General features: G+C 37.8%; 1 protein-coding gene across 2 annotated transcripts in view; it reads right to left on the reverse strand.

Moving 5' to 3' along the window:
- Positions 1-25,145, reverse strand: part of LOC122793405 (alcohol dehydrogenase class-3-like) — a 374,659-nt gene that overhangs the window by 258,861 nt on the left and 90,653 nt on the right. For both annotated transcript variants that reach the window (XM_044061382.1, XM_044061381.1), the window contains exon 2: positions 24,910-25,011. In XM_044061382.1, coding sequence (XP_043917317.1) covers positions 24,910-25,011 — 102 coding nt within the window. The remainder of the gene's footprint in view (positions 1-24,909; positions 25,012-25,145) is intronic.

Below are 25,145 nucleotides of genomic sequence, written 5' to 3' on the forward strand. Positions count from 1 at the left end.
TCCTCACTCTGACCCAGTAATTGAGGAGCCTGAATCCTCACCACTGGCACTGGAGAGGGATGTTCACTTGGAACAAAAATGGATACACCCAGTATTTTCAGATGCAGTTCTCAGCATCAAGCACCATTTCCCTTAAGAGTACACAAGGAACACATTCAGTTTGTGGTCTGGATTTTTCTGTCTTCCTCCAGGTCCCAAGTAAGACTCTACACTAGCACAGCTATAAAGTTGAGACCTCAGCCATTTGTTTAAGCCAAATTCTCCAGCACCCTCTCTGTGAAACCAGTCCTTCATGTCCCTGCTCCAAACAGTTGACACACATGTTCTTTGAGATTTGATTTTCATACACACACAAAGATACACACACACACACACACACACACACACACACACACACACACACACACACACACACACACACACACACACACACACACCTGGGAAAGGCCGGCACAGATTTATTAGCTATGCCCCCTTCTGCCCAGGCTATAATGTAGTAAAAACACCATCAGATACTCCAAAGCCAGCTACTCTAAGGCTCTTGCAAGGCTACCCAATTATACTGAGTGAAATTAATATTAATACAAATAGTAGTTTGATCAACAGAGCTGTTACCAAATATATATAAGTACTCTCAGAGATTAAAGTATTATCTAAAAGGCCAGCCACAATGAAGAGTTTAGATATATTTAATAATAAATAAGAAAAGAATATGAAAATACTAAATATCTATTTATAGTAAACACTGGAGTTTCAGTCATAGGAAATATTAAAATAATGCAGAGTCACGCAGACAAAAAAACAGTACTTAACTAATCTCACTATATTTTCCTGACTGATCTAAGGAATTACTATTCCCTGGTTCACTTATTGGAGCAAGGTAGGATGAAGTCTGTAAGGAGTCCTTCTCTGTTAGGTTTCAAAAACAGTCTACAATGAGACTTCTGTCTCATCTAATATTAAACCTCATTTTTTGTCCTAGATTACAGAATAATGTCACATACATCTGATCATTTAACTTCTGGTTCTCATGCTACCCTCATTGCTAGAAACTACCAGGGTTTAGCACATATGTGTCAATAATGCATACACATAGAGTTTCTGGAAGTCATACAACAATTTCAAGCCTCCACCCTTCCAGAGTAGCAATTAGTTAACTGCAAACCCAATACAGAAAGCGTCTTAGTACAGACATTTTGTCTTTGGCTGCATTGAGAACTGTAAAATACAATCTTTATGGCCTAAGCCAGGTAATTTAATTTCAAACTATTTTCAAAGTTAGGTGGATTGAGATTAACTTCTTCTCTTCCAGTATTCTTTGTTAAAACATATACATTTAAAGAGTTACAATAATGCATGCATATTTCTTTTTCTGTTCATCAACACAAGCATCTGTACAAATGAGTTTGATAAACAAATGACATATAATCCTTTACAAAATTCCAGAAACCTATGCTGGCATATGTTACACATCCACTACCCTACTTCTCCTGGCATAGCTGGCAATACCTCACATTGTCACATCTCTCCCCCCTTTGAAGACTCAAGCTAGTTTTTCCCTTTTAAATTTCTCCAAAAGTTTTGGGTTTCTAATACCATAACAGGAATGGACCTCATTCCTAAGTCAAAGTATGATTAAAGTTCATGAAATTAGTATTGTTTCACTCTTTGATGTCAGCTAAAAGTACTCTTCACAGCACCCACAATGTGCCCAATAATGACTCCTTCTGCACTTCATATGGAGTTACATGTATTGGTAACATATATATATATATATATATATATATATATATATATATATATATATAAATATAAAATTGTAGACTCCTTTTTATAAGACCTGTTGCTCCTACTACTATTAGGACTATCTGGGTATCATTCTTCCACAATGCTCTCATTTCTGCTTGCAAATTCTGATATTTCATAAGTTTGTGTCTCTCTGTACCCAAGACACTATAGTCACTGAGTATGGCAATTTCAATGATCACTGCTATTTTTGTCTTCTTTTCTTGAACCACTATATCCAGTTTTCTAACATGTATCTTTGAACTGTTGGTAATGGATGATCCCATTTGATGTAGACTTCATCATTTTCTATGATGCTTTGTGGTTCATGTTTTCAGTGTTTTTCAGCCAGTTCAGTACCATAATGTTTGCACAATCCCCAGTGCAACAGTCTTGCCACATTATTATGCCTTTCAGTATACTGTCCTTCTGCCATTAGAATGTCACAGCCAGACTCAAGGTGTGTGCCTATTTCCAATTCGGTTTTACAAAACCTACATTTGTCTGTTTCAATGGACTTTGTAAACCAGGATGCATGTAGCCCACTACCTTGGGCCACCAATATTAACTTTTCATCTTGGTTTGAATTCACCTCTCCTTAACCATTCCTGTGTTCGTTCCTGATCAACATGAGGTTATTCCAGAAGTTTTCTATACTTGCAACTATATTTATGCATTTTCCGCATTTCTTGCCTTTTCATCTGGTCCTTCACCTTATATTCTTTCTTCTGTTTTTTGGCACATTAAGTTGCTGCCTGATTTTTATCTACTTCTGGTTTGATTTCCATTCCTGCTTGATGCCGGTATGTTTCTGCTAGGTTAAGCAGAGAAGTCATCTTAGATTTATTCTCCTCATGTTTCAACACTTTCACTACATTTGAGACTTGTGAGGTCACCAGATATGTGTGGAGTCCCGCAATTGAAAATCTATGCATGTAATCAATTTCAAGGAGGCCCATCCCTCCTTCGGAATGGGGAATATATAATCTTGGTATACATTGATTTTTATAGATCATTTGTTGAAAATGAAACATTCTTCTTCTTTTAATATCTAATATATTCAACATGTTTTGGAGCCAATCATTTACACCAAAACTGTAAGCTAGGACAGGAAGACCAAATTGGTTTATAGCTTGTATTTTGTCCCTAGATGTCAACGCTGTTTTCAGGATTAATGTAAGACTTCCAAAGTATTCCTTTCTAGGTTTTATTCGCATTTGTTTATGTTTTATTGCTGATCCTTCAATTCCAAAGTATGTATACACTCCCTCTTGCTCAAGTTCTTTTATATCACATTCTTGTCCCAAACTGATGTTTTCCTGGTGCTGCAGTTTTCCTACTTTAAAGGATGCTTTTGCACATTTATCAAGACCAAATGACAATTTAATATCATCTGAAAAAGTTTTGACAATCTGCAGCTGTGCTTTCAGTTCCTCATCTTATGAGCTATACAGTTTTAAATCATAAAAAAAGAGAAGATGAGAAGATTTTAGATTTTGTTGTTTTCTAGGAGCCAAATTATAGCCATGGCCTAAGCTGTTAAGCAGACAGCTTAATGGGTTAAGGGCAAGGCAGAATAGCAGTGGTGACAGAGAGGCACCCTGGAATATCCCCCTTTGAATTTTTATCCCTGGGATAATAATTTGTCCTTTATCATGGCTTAATTGCAAAGTGGTCCCGCACTGCTTAATGGTCACTGTAATGTAGTCAATCAGTGTAGGGTGTATCTTATACATTTTTAAGCACTCTTTTATCCAAGAAAATGGATTACTATCAAATGTTTTTTGTAGTCAATCCATGCCATACTTAGATTCTTCCCCTTTTTACAGTTCTCCTCTATGACTTTATTTAACAACAAATGATCCTTTGTTCCATATGACTTTCTTTTATTGCCCCTTTGTTCTACTGCCATAATTGAGTTTTTTTCTAAATAACTATAAACTCTGTTGACATCAATTCCTATGTATAGTTTATATATCATTTGAAGGAAAGCTATTGGTCTATAATTTTTGGGGTAGCTTGCAGGTTCACTCTTAAGTAGGAGCATTGTTTTACCTGTTGTTAGCCATTGGTGTCTGTTCAGGGTGCACATATAAATAGTTCTTACTCACGGCTAAATCTTCGTGCAGAGATGTTAATACTTTTAACCAAAAGTTAGGTATTGCTTCTGGGTCTTGGGTTTTCCAATAAGAGGCTTTTCTTAACTTTGTTTCACTCTCTCTGGCTGTTACTTTATCCCATTTCATATCCTGTACCTTTAAACTTCTTATTCATTCTTTTACTTCCTTTATCAATTTAGCATCTTTGTTGTGTTCCACAGGATCTTCATAGATACTTCTCCAAAATGTATCTATTTCTTCTTCTTTTGGTGGTCTTTGTTTCCCATTTCTCTTATAAAGCTTTTTTAGGTCATCAATAAATTGCTTATTTTGTACTTTTCCTTTATATTTATCTGTGTATCTTCTAAGTATTTCCGCTTGTACAGAAATTTTTAGTTTGTTATTTGCGATAGTGCATGACAGATCCTGGTCTGTTCTAATACTGTGCATTGTTTTTATCATATCTATCTTTCTTAGTATTTCTGTTGATCTATTCCCTCTTCTATAGTCTTCCAACAGTGACACTTCTTGTCTTAAGTGCTTTACAGATTTCTCCATTCGATACTTCCATGATGGTATTCGTTTTCTCCCCTTTCTTTCCCTCACTACCCTGTGTTCTTGTGGTAAAACTTTATCAGTTGTTAATTTAGCTGCACAGTAATATATCCTGTTTACTTCTGTTAAATTGCATGGCTCTCTAATGGACAATCCTAACTACAGTGTTCATTTGTTTTATCAGACTTCTGACTTTTGGGGTTTTATTGAACTTCTGCAGTCTATTTCTTTCATTGATCTTAATATATCTATCTATGTCTATTAAATCAAGAAACTCTTCTATTAGCTCATTTTCTTCCAAACTGAGGGCACATCGCTTGTTTTCCATTTCCTGTGGACATTCTATAGAAAATTGTATAGCATCTTCCTTTGGCACGTTCTCTTCAATTTCATCCTGTGCCATCCATTGCTCTGTCATATGGGAACTCACTGGCCTATTACTCCTCAACATTGACTGCATCAGAGTTTCCACAGTTTCCTGTTCCTTCCATTGCTGTCTAGCTTCAAGTGGGCATTTATACAGGTTTCCTGTGGAAGGCTCCAAAATATCTTGATATGGCACTTGACCAATTGCTTCCTGTTCCACTGGTTTCCCATTAATTTGGATATCCATTTCTCTATCCTGTTGTGGTGCTTTCTGTGTTAAATTTTCTACACTGAATCCTTCATTTTGCAGATACTCCATAACCACAGTTTCTATTTCTTTAACTTCTCCATTACTAATCTCTTTTCTATTTTTTCTCCTTGTCTTCTTATTTTCTGTATTGTAAAGTTTTCCATATCTGGAATCCTTTGTCAGTATTTCTCTTCAAATATCTTTGGTGCTGCTCTTTTTGTATTTGTTAGTTTTGCTTTCTCCTTTGCATAAATATTACACCATATTAAATCTCTTTTTCTTTCCCATGTCCATATTTATTCTTCAGATGTATCCGGATCTTCCTGCTTCTCCTTACTTTGGGGACTCACTCTATCATGCTGTGATGTAATCTGTGTTAGACCTTCTACATTAAATCCTTCACTTTGCAGACATTCCATAACTTCATCTTCTATTTTTTCAACTTGTACTTTACTAATCATCTCTTCTACATTCCATCATTGTGATATTATTTTTTTTATTGTGAAATTTTTCATATCTGGATGCCTTTGCCTGTATTTTTCTTCAAATATCTTTGGGGCTGCCTTCTTTATATTGATTAATTTGGCTTTTTCCTTTGCATAAATATTGTACCATATCAAATCTCTCTTTCTTTCCCATGTCCATATTTCTTTTTTATACTTTTCAAAAATATCTAGCTTTTATTGTTTAGATTTCCATACTTCCTCAGATGCTTCTTATTCCAAGCAGAACAAAGTTTCTTGATCTATATACTGTTTTTCAAAAGTGTGTTGTATTAATGAACGCAAATTCTCATTTGAAGCTTCTGACAGTTTTTCCTGTGGAATTATTTTCTTTCCTTTAATTTATCTCTTAATCTTTTTGTATATCCTCTGTCTGGAAATTCCATGCTTTTTGCATAATACTAACAATACATAATTTCTTTCTTATCCTCAATAGTCCATGCTATTGTATTTATGGCTCTTCTTTGGCCTATCAGTTTTTGTGATATTTGTGGACTGCTATTTCCTTCTTCAGCAGAGGGAGGCATCCTTCTCCTGGTCCTGGTTTGGGCCCATTGTAGGAATGCTTCCATATTTTGAGGATTCTACACTGTCATTTTTCAAGTCCTGGCACCAGTGTACCTACCAGGATTGGGCACTTTTTTATCCTGGGTCTTGCTTTAGTTTTTCAAGTGAGCGTTGAGAAATATTGCTTGAGAGGAATGAGCCTATCATAGGTTCATAGATAGGTACTAGGCTATTGGCCCTATGACCTATATAAACCTAGCCAAAAAGGTACCCTGGCTTTCGCCACCCAAGAAAACTATTTTCCTGTGCCCCTGTCGAGCAGAGCCACAGAAGTGATCACCGGGGTAAATTTCCTATCTCCCATCCAATCATCAAGATTTTTCTTGAAGAGTGCTAATGAGGAGCTTTGTTTGATATAGATAGGTAGTTTGTTCCAGAGTATGGGAAGTCTCTGGGACAGGAATCTATCCCTCCAGCATGTTCTGTTTATTGTGGTGACAAGGTTTAGGTCCCTAGAGCGTGTAGCTCGGAGGGGTTGGGATTTCTTTAAGTGGAGCATGTCCAACAGCTCTGGATTTGACATAGCTTTGTATGCTAAGCAGTGATCACCTCTGAATAGGTGATATGTGACAGAGTCTGGGAATATATTAACCCATACCCTGTCTTGAGAGCCCAACTGCAATGGTACTTCTAACCCCACTGTGGTGTTGCACTGTCATATCATATGCCTGCAACCCTTGGCTCAACCTTAGTAACTTGGCATTTTGCTGGCTGGCTTGATGTAGCCATGTCAAGGGATTGTGATCTGTAACTACAGTGAATTTTCTTTCATACAGATAGGATTTAAGCTTCTGCAATGCCCAAACTATGGCTAGACATTCTTTTTCTACTAATGAATAACATTCCTCTCTAGGTTGGAGTCTACAGCTGAGATATACCACTGGGTGCTCTTGTCCCTCTGAGTAAACCTGGCTGATTACAGCCCCCACCCCATTGTTCAAAGCATCCACCTGCACAACAAATACTTTGCTGTAATCTGGACTAGCTAACAGAGAGAGGCTTCCTAAAGCTCCTTTAAGCTTTTGGAATGCCTGCTCACAGGCTGGGATCCACACTACCTTGTCTGGTCTGTTTTTCTTTGTCAGGTCTGTGAGGGGGGCAGCTATTGTACTATAGCTGGAAACAGACTTTCTATGGTACCCTGCTGTCCCTAAGAATGCCCTCACCTGCTTTTTGGTAACATGAGCAAGCCAGATCTGAATGGCTTCCACTTTGACAGGTTTTGGCCTGATCTTCCCACTTCCCAATCTATGTCCCAGGTAGTAAACCTCTGACATACCCACCTGACACTTACCGGGCTTAATGGTCAACCCTGCCTTGCCTTTTGCAGTCTGCCCAAGACCTCCCTGACATGCTGAAGGTGCTTATGCCAGGAATGGCTGTAAATGGAAATATCATCCAGGTAAGCAAGGGCATAATCTCCTGCTCCTGCTAGGATACAATCTACCAGTCTCTGAAATGTCACTTGGACATTTTCATCCCAAAGGGTATCTTTGTGAAGTTGTATAATCCAAAAGAAGTCAGAAATTATGACCTCTATCTAGCAGTGGGAGTCAAGGGCACCTGCCAGTAGCCCTTGGTCAGATCAATAGTGGTCAGATACTTAGCCCCATCCAGCTGCTCTAAGCCATCTGTCCTAGGCATGGGGTACACATCTGACTCTGTGTGACTATTTAGTATCCTGTAGTCCAAACCAGCACCACTGGGGAGGCCCATGGACAGCTGGACTCCTGGATTACTCCCACTTTCAACATTTCCAGTATCTCCTCCTTCAGAGTCTGTCTAACTTACACAGGCAGCCTGTAAGAGGCCTGCTTGATACACTTTTGTGGTCCTGTATCCACATGGTGCTACACCAGGTGGATACAACCAGGTTATCCAGTGAACATGCCCCCAAGCTCCTGTAACTCTGCTTGGATTTCTCGAACCTGAGTAGGGGATACCACTGGGACATTGCTACCCCTTCCAATGAGGTGTCAGGCTGAGCCTCACTGTGGAGATCATTTACCAGAGCCACCTCAGACTCTTCCTGCCATCCACTGCAAATACTCAGCACCAGGGCCTCCCTATCATGGTAAGGCTTCATCTTGTTAACATCATACAATTTGTGCCCCTGATTCCTGCCTAGCAGTTCTACCATGTAGTTAACATCACTGACCTACCTTACCATGTTTCTTACTGAAATTGGTACACCTTGATTGCTGTAGCATAGACTAGATCCAGGCCTGCTGAATGTAGCTTTGTTTATATGCTTGCTGTTTGTTTGCTTGTTATTTCCCTGAAATGCTAATTCCACCTAAAACATGGCTTTCAGTGCTTCTGTGGATCCCTAGTGATATCTGCATTGCTTACTGTACTTATTTCCTTGTTTCACTTGAAAGAAAGTTACTGTTTGTCGTTTTTGCATTTAAGTTACCTGTAACACATTGCATTTAAGTTACCTGGTACTTCCTCACTGAAGCAATTACATAAGTCAGCACTAAAAAATTAAAAGCATACACCCTCACAAACTCCCCTTGAGTACCTTGTTCCCCATTGGCCCTTTTTTTCAATTATAAAGGAATTCCCAATACTATTCTAGCATGTCCAAAGGTCAGTTGTCAATCTCCTCTCTGGTCCAGCTGGTGAATCTGGGAATCTTGAGGCAATGTTACAACTGCCTCGTGTACACAGACAACCCTCTCCTCCTCCCAACAAATACCAACACATGTGGGAGATGCAACCATATAGCCAAACTGGAGGCTAAGCTCTCTCAACTCAGTACTGGCGTAACCAGTCAGGAGGAGAAGGAAACCACACTCACTACAATTCCAGTCTCACATAGACCTACCATGACAGCAAACCAAACACATAAACACACAAAAACATATTCTGAGGCTCTAAATAAAAATCTGCCTAAGCAGCAGAGACCTCCAAAGCAGACACCCAAGCAACCGCTACCCCAAAACAAAACACGTGCAACACACAGCTCACAAAGCCAGTGTGCCAAACAGTCACAGCCCTTAAGGCTAAACAACACACCTGATACACTTGTAATAGGTGACTCTATCGTCAGGCACACTGATGTCCCGCTCACCAGGCTGAACAAGGAGAAGGTCACGGTGAGCTGCCTGTCAGGCACTAGGATCTGCCACATAACACAAGCACTCAGGTCACTCCAAGGCAAGTACAAATATGACTCAGTCATAGTGCATGCTGGTGTGAATAACCTGGGACGTACCTCCCTGGACTACTTGAAAAGAGACATAGAGGAGCTCTCTGAGCAAGTAGCCCAGGCCAGTATGACCCTGACCTTGAGAAGCATCTTACCCTCACCAAGAATGATGCCACAATATGAAGACAAGATGATCAATTTCAACAATTGGCTTAAGTATTGGTGTCATTCAAAGGGGATCCAATGCTCTTGCTACCCCCATAGTGCCTTTTTTAGGCAAGGCTCAAAAGACAAACCCACCTCCATAGGTATCACAAGGGATAAGAAACTAAGAGTAATGCTACTCAATGCCAGAAGTCTAAACCTCAAGATGCACGCACTCGAAACTCTCCTTAGCATGGAGAACATTGATATCTATTTAGTAACAGAAACCTGGTTCAAGGCTCCCGAGAGCACCCCAGCACTACCAGGTTATACCTCATACTATGCTTTTCGGCCCCAAAACTTGGACCGAACCACAAAAAGAGTGGGAGTATCAATATTTGTCAAAGATACCCATACCTCCAGGTTGGTGGCACAGTACGAAGCATCAGAGACTATCCATGTGAAACTAACAGTGGGTAAAAATGCCTTCCAGTTTATAGCCTGCTACAGACCACCCTCCCAAACCCAGGAACCCCACTCGGCCTTCCTGTGAACACTGGAAAATATGAAGGTCTCTCCAAACACCATTATATTGGGTGACTTCAACTACCCAAACATAGACTGGGATCATTACTCTAGCTCCAACACCCTAGCCCAAAGGTTCCTAGCATTTATAAACTTAAATGCTATGGAACAACTTGTTACCACTCCCACAAGAGGGGAAAACATACTGGACCTGATCATCACCAACGTGCGGACTCTATGCTCCAGACCAGAAGTGTATCCCTCACTGGTAAGAACAGACCATAAACTAATCTCACTGGATATTCACATCCTGACCCCACCCCCTGCCCAGAAAACCACAGTGAAAAACTTCTCTAAAGCAAATTTCACACTCCTCAAAACCGAGGTGGAATCCTTCAAAGCCCCCGGGCCTGTGAAAAATATGTCCCAGACTGCAGAATCCTTTATAAACACATTCTATGAACACCTTCAGGAATGCATGGATCATGCAATCCCAAATAAAACCAAGACCCAATCCTCCAAAGGCAGACGTCCTGTCTGGTGGACCCCAGCCATAAACAAACTATACAATAGAAGGAGGAAGCTACTACATGATAGAGCAAAATCCCAAAAAGGGAAGGCATCTCTGATCAGTATTAGCAAAAAACTACGGGCACTCATAAAATCGTCTAAGGCCAGCTTCGAGAGAAAAATTGCACAGGACACTAAGGATAATCACAAGGCTTTCTTTAGTTATGTTAGGAACCTGGGTGGGAATTCCCAGATATGCTCAGAATTAGTCCAAAATGACAAAAAATACACCGAACCCACAGACATTGCCAACATCCTAGCTGACAGGTTCAGTGCAAACTCCCCCCCCTCCCCACCAAAAGGGCAAATATCTATCCCAGCAGAGTGCTGCCCCCCTGACATCTCAGATGCTCAGGTAAGAGCCACCCTCTCCAAAGCAAACAACACAGTATTAATGGGACCAGACGGTGTCCCAGGCTGCATCCTACATGAACTCCAAGAAGAGCTAAACCAAAACATAAAACTACTGTTCAATCTCAGCCTTACTACAGGATATGTACCCAAAGAGTGGCATACAGCAACAGTGGTCCCTCTCCACAAAGGTGGTGCCTCAACGGATCCTGGAAACTATCGCCCCATAAGCCTGACTAGCTTGGTCTGCAAAGCTATGGAAAGGATCATCATGGACCTCATAAATAAAGATATTGGGGACCTACAGACACTGGATCCTACCCAGTTCGGCTTTGTTAAGGGCAGATCCTGCCTCTTAAACCTGGTTTATTTCTTTGAAACAGTCACCAAGGCCATTGACAAGGAGGAGGTGGTCCACACAGCCTACCTGGACCTCGCAAAAGCCTTTGATACAATACCCCACTCGGGCATTTTAGATAAGCTCACCAGCTTATATATAAACCCCTATGTCACTAGATGGGTTGCAAACTGGCTCAAGGACAGAACCCACATGGTTAGAATTTCTGGAGCCATGTCAGACTCCAAACCAGTTACAAGTGGCATCCCACAAGGCTCAGTCCTGGGACCTCTCTTGTTCGGTATATATTTCTCGGAGGTACAGGCCAACATGGAAGGACTGTGGCTGACCAAGTTCGCAGATGACTGCAAACTGGATGCCATAATCGACTCTCCAGCCAACACAAGCATCCTCCAAAAGGGCCTCATAGAAACAGACAACTGATGCCAGAGCCATAGCCTCAAGCTAAACGCCAAAAAGTGTATAGTCATCCCCTTTGGCAAAAACAAAGTGCCCACAAATTACCACATGGATGGTAATCCATTAAGTACAGAAGAAGTAATTAGGGACCTGGGGACCCAAGTTGATAGCAATCTCTCATTTGACAACCACATGGCCAAAGTGGTTAGAAAAACATTTTATTTTGCCAACCTAATCATGAAGGGATTCATATCTAGATCAGGAAAGGTCACCGTGCCTCTTTACTCATCCCTCATCAGGCCCATAATTGAGTGCAATTCCCCTTTTGGTAGGTACCTTACAGACACCTGCAGCAACTGGAAAGACCCCAAAAGTACCTCACCAAGAGGATCAAAGGGCTCAAACAAATGCCATATGCTGCCCGGTTAAAGAAACTCCAGCTCTACTCAGTGGCATACCGCCTGCTCAGAGGCGATCTGTGCCTGATGTATAAAGCCATGTCCAACCCGGAATTAATGGACATGCTGCACCTCAGAAAATCCAAATCCCATCAAGCTACGCGCTCGAGAGACTTGAACCTCAGCACTGAAATATATAGGACATGCTGGAGGGACAGATTCATAACCTAGAGGCTCCCTTCACTCTGGAATAAAATCCCAGTCCAGGTTAGGCAGAGTCCCTCACTGACTCTCTTCAAGAGGAATCTTGATGAGCGGATGGGAGCTCATAGGTTTACCCCGGGTATCACTTCTGTGTCACTGTTAGACAGAGGCACAGTATACTAACCTCGAAAAAGGGCATAGCAAAATTAATTTAAAATGGGTGGCGAAAGCCAAACACACTCTGGCTAGGCTTATAAATGCCCTAGGGCAAATAGCCTAGTATGAACCTATGAACCTATGAACCACTTTGAAGGGTCCCTCCCAAGCTGCCTGCAGCTTATTGTGTCTGACAGGAGTGAGAACCATAATCTGCTGTCCTACAGCATACTCTCTGGCTCGAGCATTCCTGTCATACCAGACCTTTACCTGCTGTTTGGCTCCTGCCACAATCTCATGGGCCAAGCTCATGATCTCCCTAAGTCTTGTCATGAGGTTTAGGACATATTCCACAACAGACTCCTTGTGGGATTCACACTTACCTTTACACTCATCACAAATCATATCTAAAGGCTTCCTTAACCTATGCCCATACAGCAACTCAAAGGGTGAAAAACCTGTGGATTTCTGGTGTACCTCTCTATATGCAAATAGCAGATGGGCCAAATATTTGTCCCATTTTCTCTGTTAAACTGGTCAGCAAATGCCTGTAGCATGGTCTTTAGTGTAGAGTTTAACCTCTCCAGAATACCTTTAGTCTGGTGATGGTAGGGGGTGGTCTTTAGGTGCCTCACCACACAGCTTTTCTACAGACAAGCCAGCAGATCTGACATGAAATTGGCAACCGTCAGTCATTATTTCTTTCAGGAACCCTACCCTGCTGAAAATCTCTGAAAAAGCATTTGCCACCTTCTCTGCCTCAATGGAGGAAGGAGCCACTGCCTCAGAGTATTTAGTAGCTTAATCTACTACCACCAGGATATACGTCTTCCCTGTGGAGCTTGGGGTACTCAGAGACCCCACAATGTCATTAGCTACCTGCTGAAATGGCTCCTCCATCACAGGTCAAGGCATTAAAGGAGTCTTGACCTTGTCTCTTGCCTTGCCTACTTTTTGGCACTGCTCACAAGTTCTGCAGTACCCTGTATATCCCTTGCAATCCCAAGTCAGTAAAAGTTCTGCATAATATGTCTCTTAGTATGCTTTAGGCCCATATGACCTGCAAAAGGAATGCCATGGGCTATGGCTAGAAGTAACAAAAAGAAAATTGAATCCCTCACAGCCAAAGTTTGGTTCACCACAAATAAATAAAGAATATAGAAACAAATGCAGATCAAGCAACACAGCAGATAAAATAAAAAAGTTTAATGGTGAGCGCATTTGTGGGGTTACTGCTTCATCAGACCATAAAGAACATACAAAACCACACAATTTAAATAGACATATGCCAACCAATGAAAACTACAACGATAAAAACAAAACAATAAAAATCAGCTGGTAAACTCTTGCCTCCCCTTCAAAAAATTCAAGGGTCAGCTGTTATTAAGACCAGGTACTCTGTTTATTTATAATGCTATGATCCACTTGAGTTCTACCTTTTCTATCTGATTATTACAATTACCACCCCTTACATTAGGGAAAGTAATTGTAGAACTCTAAAACAAAACCTACAGTGTCCCATGTAAGTAGAAGTATGACATGGTAGTGCATCGGTCATTACATTATTGTGAATATTACCATGTTCCAAAATATGCTCCTTAAGCTAGTATGTGGTTTTACCCACATAAAAACAAGAGCAACTGCAGAAAGTGGTCAGATATACTACGTTTTTACTCTTGCAATTAGCAGAAAACCTAGGTAAATAAATCCGGCCTGTAACAAGATGGTAGAAGTCCATGTCAGAAGAAATGTAGCAGCATTACATGGATAAGTGCCCTTCCTCTCATACACCAACCTGTTGGTAGTTATTCAATGGGAAGGACCATTGTATAACAAACTCTTTAAAGAGAGGTTGTTTTTAAATAACTATTTTGATCCTGTCATCCACTAACAATATAGACCAGTTTCATTTTACAACTTCACAAAATTGATGAACATTATTAAAATAAGTGAAAGAAATTCTAGGTGGACCATTCATCAGCCTACATGCAAAACATGATGCACTCCTATTGTAGCTCACAAAATACAGTGCTCCTCTGTTTCCCCTATGATTACAAACATCTTTGAGGGAGGCCATTGCTTCTTGATAGGGGTAACCTCTCTCCACAAAATCATTACATAAAGAATCCATAGCCATATCAAAAGCATGATTTTCAGTGGATGATCTGGAAGCCCTCAATGATTGCCCTTTAACTATATTAGAAAAAATATGTGGAGGGTGCATGCTGGTATGATGCAGTAACCACATTCTTCCAACATGGTTTCCTAAACATCTTCATATCAAGGCCTTTCTTAATATTCTTAGAAATGGTTATATCTAAGAACTCAATTGATTCCAGGGAATAGTTCAAAATCAATCTTAAAAAAATACGTGGAACATTCTAGATACTCTATAAACTGTAAAAGGATCTGGGTGCCACCCTCTCATAAAAGGAAGATGTCATCCACAAATCTTGCATAAAACTTAATGTGTGAAGTAAAAGGATTAGTGTTGCAAATTACCTCTTCTTCCCATTCTGCCAACACGAAATTAGCATAGCTGTTGGGGGAAGGGGTCCCTGTGGCTACACCAAGTTTTTGCGAAAAATGTTGCCCTTCAAATAAGAAGACATTGTTATGCAAAGCAATATCCAAAAGTATACAGAATACAGTTATCATATTGTGTGTATAATCACTATAATGAGACATAAAGAGTCTGACCAAATTTACACCACCACTGTTCGGTAATACAGTAAACAATGTTTTAACATCAAGTGTTACTAAAAGATATCTAGAAACATATAAACCATTTACTGACTGAAAAAGAGAACAAAGAAAATGTTGAGTATCTCTTAGAACTGCTGGTGGTTCAGATAAGAAAGGTCTAAGTTTGTCTTCCACAAATGAAGATAAAGGTTCAGTGAGCTATCCTTGTCCTGAAAGTATTGGGTGCAAAAGAGGTTCAACTAAACTTTTGTGGATTTTAGGTAGGCTGTGTATCATAGGGATTAAAGGAAACTCAAGAGATAAAAAAAATCATAGGTAGCATAATCAGTAAGTCCACACATAAGCAAATCGTATAAATCATCACATGCCTTCATTATTCACTTATTGACATCCTGGAGGTTAACCCTACAATAAGTAACTGTATACAAAAGCAAATTCCACATGCTAGTAACATATTCTTTAGTATCCAAAATCACCACAGCTCCACTCTTATCAGAGGGTCTAATACATATGATATCATTGCTTCTAAGCTCTTGCAATGCTACCCTCTCACTGTCAGTCATATTATGACAGCAACTGTCAACATTGCTATTAAAAATGTTATAAATGTAAGTCTCAAAGATGGCTGCCGTTCTGTGAACACTGCTGAACTGCAGCTCTCCATTTAACCTGAGAAATTCAAAACCCTGAGTTGATACCATGAGGTTTTTAACATCAAATCTTTGAGAAATAATTTTATCTACACTTAATTATCCTATATTAAGGAGAAAAAACGGAAAAAAAGAATATTTTTCACTGGATTGCAATAGATTAGCTGGCTCTGCAGAGAGAAGTAAACAAAGGGACCATGTGCTTTCTATACTGTATGGATTTGTGTACTAACAGGATGTCTAAAGAAGTAAAAAGTATGGAAACAATTATGACTAAAACCAAACTTTCGGAATTACAATCACCTGAAAAAGATGGGATTTCCAAAAGACAAAAAATTACCAAAATGCAGGAACAACAGAAAACAGGGATTAAAGCTAAACCTGATCAGCCCTTAAATATGGAAGACATCAAAAATGCTCTGCTGCCTATTCAAGAAGCACTGAAAGAACTGACTTCTCAAATACAGTCATTTAGAAATACATGTACTCAGTTGCTGGAAAAAATGGATAAGACAGAAGCTAGAATTTCGGAAAATGAGGACAAAATAACTTTACTGGAAAAAAAAAACAAATCCACATGATCTGGATATACAGGCTATGCAAAACAAGCTTACAGACTTGGAAGCAAGATCCAGAAGAAACAATGTTATCATCAGAGGGATTCCAGAATCTATCCAGTATATGAGCTAATTCCAACCATACTACAAATATTTGCAGTGCTGTTAAATAACTCTGAGGGGATGAAACAGATGGTTATTGAAAGAGCACTCAGAGCTTTAAGAGAGGTACAAGCATCTAACTTTCCGAGACCTGTATATGCTAAAATACTCAACTATCAAGATGTAAGTAAAATACTTATTACTGCAAAACAAGCTGGTGGTTATATTATGTGGGAACATAATAAAATATCTTTGCCACAAGATTTGCCTATGCAGGTCAGACAGGCAAGACAGGCTTTGTCTCCATACTGTAAATTCCTCATTAATAAACAAATTAAGTTTCAAATGAAATACCCTAATGTGCTTATTTTTACAATGGATGGAATCAAACATTCTGTTTCTACCAAAAATTAGGCTAAAACTGTGTTTCTTAAAGTTTTCAAGGCTTTACCTGCATCAGAGACTTGAACTGAACCTTCATTGAGACTGGCAGGCTGCTGAGATGGGATTCATTATCTACTGTGTCTCCAGGTCTGTTTAATCCTTTGTTTTCATGTGAAAAACTGCAGGCCCCTTTCAGAGTAATAAAACTGTTTGTTTTCCTTATCTGGATTACCTGCGCTCGTTTTCCGATGTTTTATGGCTTAAACAAACTATTTTCGTCGAGGAGGAAGACAGGAAATGCCTAAAATGCTGTCGAGGGTGTCGAATTCGATGACACTTCCGGGTGTCCGACTGTTAAAGCGGTCCCCCATCGCGAATATTTCATAGTGTTTCCTGCCTTGGGGAAACCAAAGGGAACTGTTTAAACACCATTTTTGCTTATTTAACAGTGAAAAAATGTGATGTTTGGTAAATTAAACACATAGGCACACTTGTTATGTTTTCCTAATAACTGTTACTTAAAATCTTGTAATTATAGTAGTTACAGAGGGTGCAGGGATATTATTGTGTTAGTACAATGTAGTTGTCATTATAGTTATTAATGTACTGTGTATAGATGGTACTATATTTTACTTTAGTTAGTTAGTAGTATGTTTTATTATTAAACTAGGTTAAAGTGAACTTATAAGCAAGGATATTACCAAGTAGTTTTTTATTTAAGGGTATGGTATTTTTTTTTCTCACACGGACTATGTATAGATAGCTAATCACAGTATAGGAAAAAGAAAAAAATTCCCTTTTTCGTAATATATTTTATATGTACTGTCTTATTATATGTGCAGTTTGAATTGTTTAAATAATAGGTAACCATAGAGTGGTAGTTCATGGCAGTGTTCATTAGGGAATGCTTTGTTTAGGCTTTGTCATAAGTAAGTTAGAGTTTATAGGTCTTAACTATGGAACACATTTTAAACTAGATAATGTAGTGTTTTATATTTGTTTTTTTTCTGTATACCTTAGGTATTACATGTTATATAAGATCTATATATATCCTGGTCCAGGGTTAGAGTGGGTAAGCACTGGGGTAGGACGGGATATAAGAATTGCTTCCAGTATATGTATGACTTTGAAGTTATTGTATCTGTTTATCTATGTTTTCTCTCCAAACCTTTTACTGTATAGCCAACCTTTGAAATGTGGGAATTAGATTAATGGAATGTTAAAGGGCTCCAGAACTTGAGGAAGAGGAAACTATTGTTTCATGTATTGTTGCAGGCTAAGGCGTGGTTTATTTTACTGCAAGAAACTCATTTAATGAATGACCAATGGGCAGATATTAAAAAAAAGAATTGGATCAGAGAGGTAATAACATCGGCAGGTAAGTCAAATAGTGTGGGGGTAGCTATAATTATTAAAGGTCAATATAAAGAGAAGATTTTGGACTCTAATTCAGATAAAGATGGGAGATGGTGTTATGTCACTCTCTCGTCTACCCTATTTGATAAACCTATAGTACTTCTTAATATCTATGTGCCATGTAATAACCAACAAATATTTATAACATCATTATATTCTATTTTAACGCAATTCGATAGACACTATGTAATTATGGGAGGTGACTGGAATGCTTACCAAAATCCGAAGTTGGATAGATCTTGTCCACAAAGAGCATTTAATAAGCATGCTGTATTAGCACTGAATGATATAAAAGAAGATTTTCAACTATATGACCCTTTTCACTATTTAAATAATGATAATAGTACTAATAATTTTACATTTTATTCTCCATGTCACAAAATGTGGTCCAGAATAGATTTTTTTCTGATTTCAAGATCATTGATTAACCTAGACCCTAAAGTTGTTACACATGCCAGATACCTATCAGATCATTCAAAAATTTCGCTGAGTTTTGCTAAAGAAGTAAAAGATATCTTACGAAAAAGAGGGTATAATTGGTCTCTGAATCCAAATTTGCTGAATAAGGATGACATATTACAAGAAATTTCAAATTACCTTAAAGATTTACTGGTTGGTTTAAATAAACATCAGAATGCCCCAGATATTGAATGCGCTGCAGTTAAAGCACAAATAAGAGGGGTCCTTTTGCAAAAAGCCTCTTATTATAAAAAATATTAAATAAAGACATTCAAAACTTGGAATCCAAAATTAAACTACTCGATCAAGAGCTAATGTTAAACTTTGACGAGCAAACAGAGAAAGAGTTGCTTAAATGTCAAAATGATCTCTTCTTAATTCAAAACTCTAGAGTAACATTTCAAGATTATAAGACTCTAGTTAAGTATGCTAATCATGCTCAAATGCCATTGAGAGTGCTGACTAGGATCATTAGTCAATCAAAAACAACTGGGCAAATTTCAGAAATACAACTTAATAATAAGATATATCGTAAAACTGGAGATATTATTGATATCTTTGAGAAAATATATATTAATATTTATGAGGGGCAGAAGGTTATATCCTCTAATACAGTTTATGAACAATTTTTACACCTGATTAAGTTTCCAAAAGTAGGAGAGGATATTCAAAATGATTTGGTTAAACCGATATCAGAAGAAGAAATAATATATATAATTGAGCATATGAAACCAAAGAAATCACCAGGTCCTGATGGGTTGACAGTGGAGTTTTACAAGACGTTTGCAGAGTCTATCGGTAAGATACTTTCAGTTGTGTTTAACTATATAATTAGGAATAAAATTCATGATCCTCATCTTAATGCTTCCAAAACTATTCTTATACATAAAGCTAACTCAGATCCCCAGAACCCAGATAATTATAGACCGATATCATTAATTAACATAGACGTGAAAATTTTAACCTCAATTATAGCATTTAGATTGAAGCAAATCATGATTCATATAATATCTAAAGAACAGGCTGGATTTATGACAGGTAGACAAACAAGTGATAATACACTTTCATTACATACTATGATAGCGCATGCTAAGCAAAATAATCTGAATATATATGCTCTTATAATAGATGCACAGAAGGCCTTTGATAGGGTAGACACAGATTTTCTGTTTCATCTCTTACCTTATTTTAATATATCCCCTGAATTTGTTCAAATCTTACAAATTTTATATAGTAATCCTTATACTACACTGTATATTAACATAAGTTTTTCCAAAAGAATACAAATTAGGTCGGGAACGCGACAGGGTTGTCCTTTGTCCCCTTTACTATTTAATATTTATCTTGAACCCTTGTTCTTAAATATTAAGCAGAAGGTTTATCATAATGTCCCAATAATGTATGAAACTAAAATATCAATTGCAGCTTTTGCTGATGATCTGAATATTTATTGTGCATCTCCAATATCAGACACTGAGAAGATATTGAAAGCAGTTAATGATTTTTCAGAGGTTTCTAACTATAAAATTAATTTGGGGAAAACCTATATATTCCCTTTAAAGACACCTAAACCTTTCTCATTATTATCTTTAGTGGGGTAGGTAACATTCAAAGATAATATTAAATACAAAGGTGTTGTGTTTTCCACAGATAATAAAGATTTTTATAATAATAACATTAAAATAGTTTGGGAACAAATAGTTTCTGATTTTGTGAGATGGAAAAATTTGCACTTGCCAGTATTAGCAAATGTTTCTATTATAAAAATGAATGTATTGCCACGGTTACTGTATATTTTTCGGTCAGCCCATTTATCCCTCTCAAGAACATTTTTTAAACAAATTCATAAAGATTTGGCTAAATTTATTTGGGAACCAAAGAAAACTAGGGTATCTTATGACAAATTAATGACCCCAAAAAGTAAAGGAGGTCTGGAGTTGCCTAATTTTGAAATGTATTATCTGATTGTGAATTCTAATAGGATTTTAAGAATGGCCAATCATGAGATAACTAGTACTAAGTGGACACCTACTTGGCTAACCCTCAACTATGAATATATTTTAAAGTTGAACATTAATCCTAAAGCAATGCCCTTTTTGGGTAAAGATATTCTGAAGGTATATGGGATTGTGGAACACATTAAAACTGAAATATTATCTTTACAGAGTCTATTTCAATCATTGGATTTACTTCAGCATATGATGGTCTTTCAGCCCTTTCACAGGAACCCAAATGTAAAGCTGAACAATCAATTAATTGATCTAAAGAAGTTTCCATTAATTGTTAATTTAACTATGATCGATATATATAAACATCTGGATCGATCGCCCAACCAAATAAGACAAGAATTTAATTTACCTAAAAATTACCTGATTATTCTTAGACAGATTAGAGAATTTACTATAAGTTACCTCCAAAACATTAAACTGGATGAAGAGACTATAAATAAATGCTCTGAGTTGTGGCAAGCTCTCCAACAGTTTTATTTTTTATTTTATTTTACATTTATTTATTTATTTTACATTTGTTGACCGGGCTAGTCCAACTGGATATATGTCCGTTTTCAGTAGAGGCCCGGGGAGAAAAGGATATTAAATATATAACAGTAACAAATAAATTAATTAAAAAACTTAAATTTCAAGGTAAAGTTTTGTTATCAAATTATTGGGAAGAGAAAATATTATTGACAAATAAAAGTAATATGTTAAAGGCAATTGAATTGACTATTAAAGCTACTTCTCTTCAAAAACTGTTATATACTCAGCTGATGATTTGGAATAATGCATATTATACACGCCTTGCCCTGCATAAATTTAATTCTAAAAACTCTGCAACATGTCCATACTGCAAAACTCAACCAGCTGATCTTCTTCATATGTTCTGGAGCTGTAAGTGTATATACAAACTGTGGAATTCCCTTAAAATTCAACTTCAGAAAGTGGGCTACCAAAGTACAACACTGTCTTGGAAATGTATGATTTTGCATATTCCCCCAAAGGAACTTACCAGATCACAGAGTATAGTTCATATTAATATTTTCTTACTAATGAAGCTTTATATAGCTTCAAATTGGCTAGACCCAACTAAAACATCATGGCAAAACTTCAGAGTGTTGGCGACAAAACATATACTAGCTCATAAACTACTTTTAAATTCACATAGTAAGGGTATCAATAATCCGAAAATTTGGGAACAGATATTTAATATTATATTAGCATAAAACTTTTGAATTGAAGGTAGTAATAATCATTGCTATATTTGGAGAGAAATGTCTAATCAAACTGTTCAATATTGGAAACTTACTAATTATTCTTATGTTTTTCTTATATTTCTAATGTCTTATATGGAAGCATTCTTGTAAATATTGTATATTGTTTGGTGTGATTGTTACAGTGTTAGTTAGTAGTTTGTATTTTATAATGTTGTATGAAAAGTATATAACAATAAAGATTTATTATGGAAAAAAAAATGTTATAAATGTCAAATTCACATAATTTAACAAATGCTTCCAGTAAGGAAAGTATGAAGGTTTAAAAGTACTGGGTTTATTAAAGCACTTACTGGTAGTTACTATAGATGAAGAATCACTCTGTATAAACATATACTGTAGCCCCAAATCACTTTTCTAGCAAAAAGTCTGACGCTAGTGATAACATCCGTAAGGTCAGGCTTGATTGTGGGCACAACATTCAAACCTTCAACAAGAACATCGACCTGAGCCTGTGTAAGTGGAAAACAGGATAAGTTAAAAACTAGCCGACCACTCTCCTCATCCATGCCATCTTGTTCTTGGATGTAGGAAATTATTCCTTTGAAACTTTCCATTTACATCCTCTTCTGCTCATTGACCACCCCTCCTGGTCACTGAGGGTCTTCTCATGGGTAATGGCAGCAACAGAAAAGGATTCAAAGGAAAAAAATGGAATATGTTGCAGACTACTGCTGTTAACTTTACTAAGTGCTCCTAAGTCACTTGATTTACTGAGTACATACATACTCCCAGACAACAAGGAAGTTGCTGCATCAGACAACTTATTAGACACTGATGTAGCTGGAACAGTAACAGGAATAACAGGTGAGTTAGAAATGACTCTAGGAAATTCACATGTGAAGGGTAATGACTTTTCAGAAACCTTCATTGTAAGTTTCTAGTGTCTCCATGAGGCCAAACAAAAATATGGCCTTTGCTGATGTCAGAGAAGTCCCTCAACAGCATCTTGTTTTTCTGCTGGCAAAGCCTATTCTCATATGCAGAGACATCCGCACACACTTCATCTAGCTTCAGACTGTAATCATCCTCAGGAAATTTAGCTCTGATAAAATGCAATGACTGTTCAATATCCACCTGCAAACTCATCTCCAAGGGTGTATAAAAGTCAATTAATAGCCTCAAGTAATTAAAACATTGCTCAATATTTAGTTCTTACAAGCAGTTAAGTAGCTCAGAGTGATATTCACCCTGAGTAGGCATTTTCAATACACATAATCCTCGGGGAACAATTCTATTCATATACATGCTTTGACGTGGAATCTCTGCCATTCAAGCTTCTTTAACTTATAAAGCAAATTTTCCAGTTGTTTTATCTCCTCCAAAATGGCACATATGCCATGTAAAACTCCTTCACTTGTATTACTCTGATCAAACAAGTCAAGACCCAAAAGGAGATTAGTCTGATTATGAAAACGTCTAGTACAGCTATCACAATGACTTCTCATCCCAGCGCTTGCTGAAACTTGCAGGCTATAATCTAACTCCACATCTAATTTTTCTGCCATGTGCAGTGAGGTAATTCACAAAACAACAAATAGCACAAAAAAAACTGAATGCCTTATGGCCAAAGATTTGTCAACCACAAATAAATAAAGACAATTGAAACAAACACAGATCAACCACCACGGCAGATAAAATCAAAAAAGTTTAATGGTGAGTGCTTTCATGGGGTTACCGCTTCATTCGACCATATAGAACATACAAAACTCACAACTTAGACATGTACCAACCAATGAAAACTACAGCAATAAAAATAAATGAATAAAAATCAACTGCTAAACTGTTGCCTCCCCTTCAAAACAGGTTTCAAGGGTAGACTGTTATTAAGACCAGGTGCTCTATGTGCTTGTAATGCAATGATCCACTTGAGTTCTAGCTTTTACATCCAATTATTAAAATAACCACCCTTTACATTACCATACCATACCATACTATGCCATAACATACCGTACCATACCATACCAAACCTTACCATACCATATTGTAACACAACGCACCATACCATACCCTGAAAAAACAGAAACTGCTATCGAGAAGTTTACTGATCATACCAGTGTTGTGCAGAATGACAACAGATTGCCAACACTCACACTTACTGACAGCTTGGTGAGCACAGCTCACTAAAATTTTAGCTCACTGCACCAGTGTTAAATATATAAAGAGAGAGGTTGTGTATCCATATACTAACTTCCTTAATGCAGAAGCTGTGTCTCTTCAGAGTTGGTATAAAAGTTGTGCAGGTGTGCAACATCAGTCGTCTAAATGTGGTGTATATATCTGGTTGCTTGTTCCTTTGCAAATGTACTTGAACTGAAGTTGTTGAAAGGTTTGTCCATTTTTTTGGGGTGGGTTCATTCAGTGGCCACTGGTTGGTTGCACATTGGCAACAAGATACCATGAACTTAGTGCTATTTTCTCTATGTTTGCAGCCAAGGTAAAATATATGCAGAATGCTTCTTCTTTAAAAATTGATTTAATGCTTACCCACCCCAATGACAGTAAAACAGACTTTGATGAATGAACTACATGGCTCTCAACAAACAGAATACATACATGCATTTTTTCACAAGTTGATTACAAAGTATGCAAACTTTTCTGGAGAGAATGAAATATGTTACATCATTCTCCAACTGACTATTTTCTTTTCTGTAGCTCAAGTGAACTTTGGCTAAGTGAAGATAACTCCATTGTTCAGCATAAAATTTCTTATTCTATACCTCCAGATGATTTAAACCACTAAGTGATCACATCTGATATATAGAGAGTATATCATGTGAAACTCTTGACTGCGGAGTGTTGCTGTCAAGTGAAACAACTGTGCTATTTATTTTACTATCTATGAATATAATTTTCTGCCTGTGGAATATGTCGTATTATAAATGGTAGGGAAGAATGCTGAACTGCAGTGCAAGACTGCTAAAACATAACTTTGTGTGCCATTCTCTAACCAAGGATGAGATAGTGAATTGACAGCAATTACCTTTATGCGCACTTCATGAGCCTTTGGTGGGGCGACCTCCACAATTTCTATAGATAATGGTTTCTTTGCCTCCCAGGCAACTGCAGCCTTGCATTTAATTACCTGTAAAATGATGTACTGAATTAGATCATATTATCAGGATGAAATTGTCACATTTGTTGTACCTTCCTAATCTGGTACATTAAAAATTAAAAGCTGGTCATCGATGTCCTAACGTGTCTCAGGACACCCAATAC

Source organism: Protopterus annectens, chromosome 2.part0 (genome assembly GCF_019279795.1).
Source record: "Protopterus annectens isolate FY-2018-M chromosome 2.part0, PAN1.0, whole genome shotgun sequence".
NCBI lineage: Eukaryota > Metazoa > Chordata > Ceratodontiformes > Protopteridae > Protopterus > Protopterus annectens.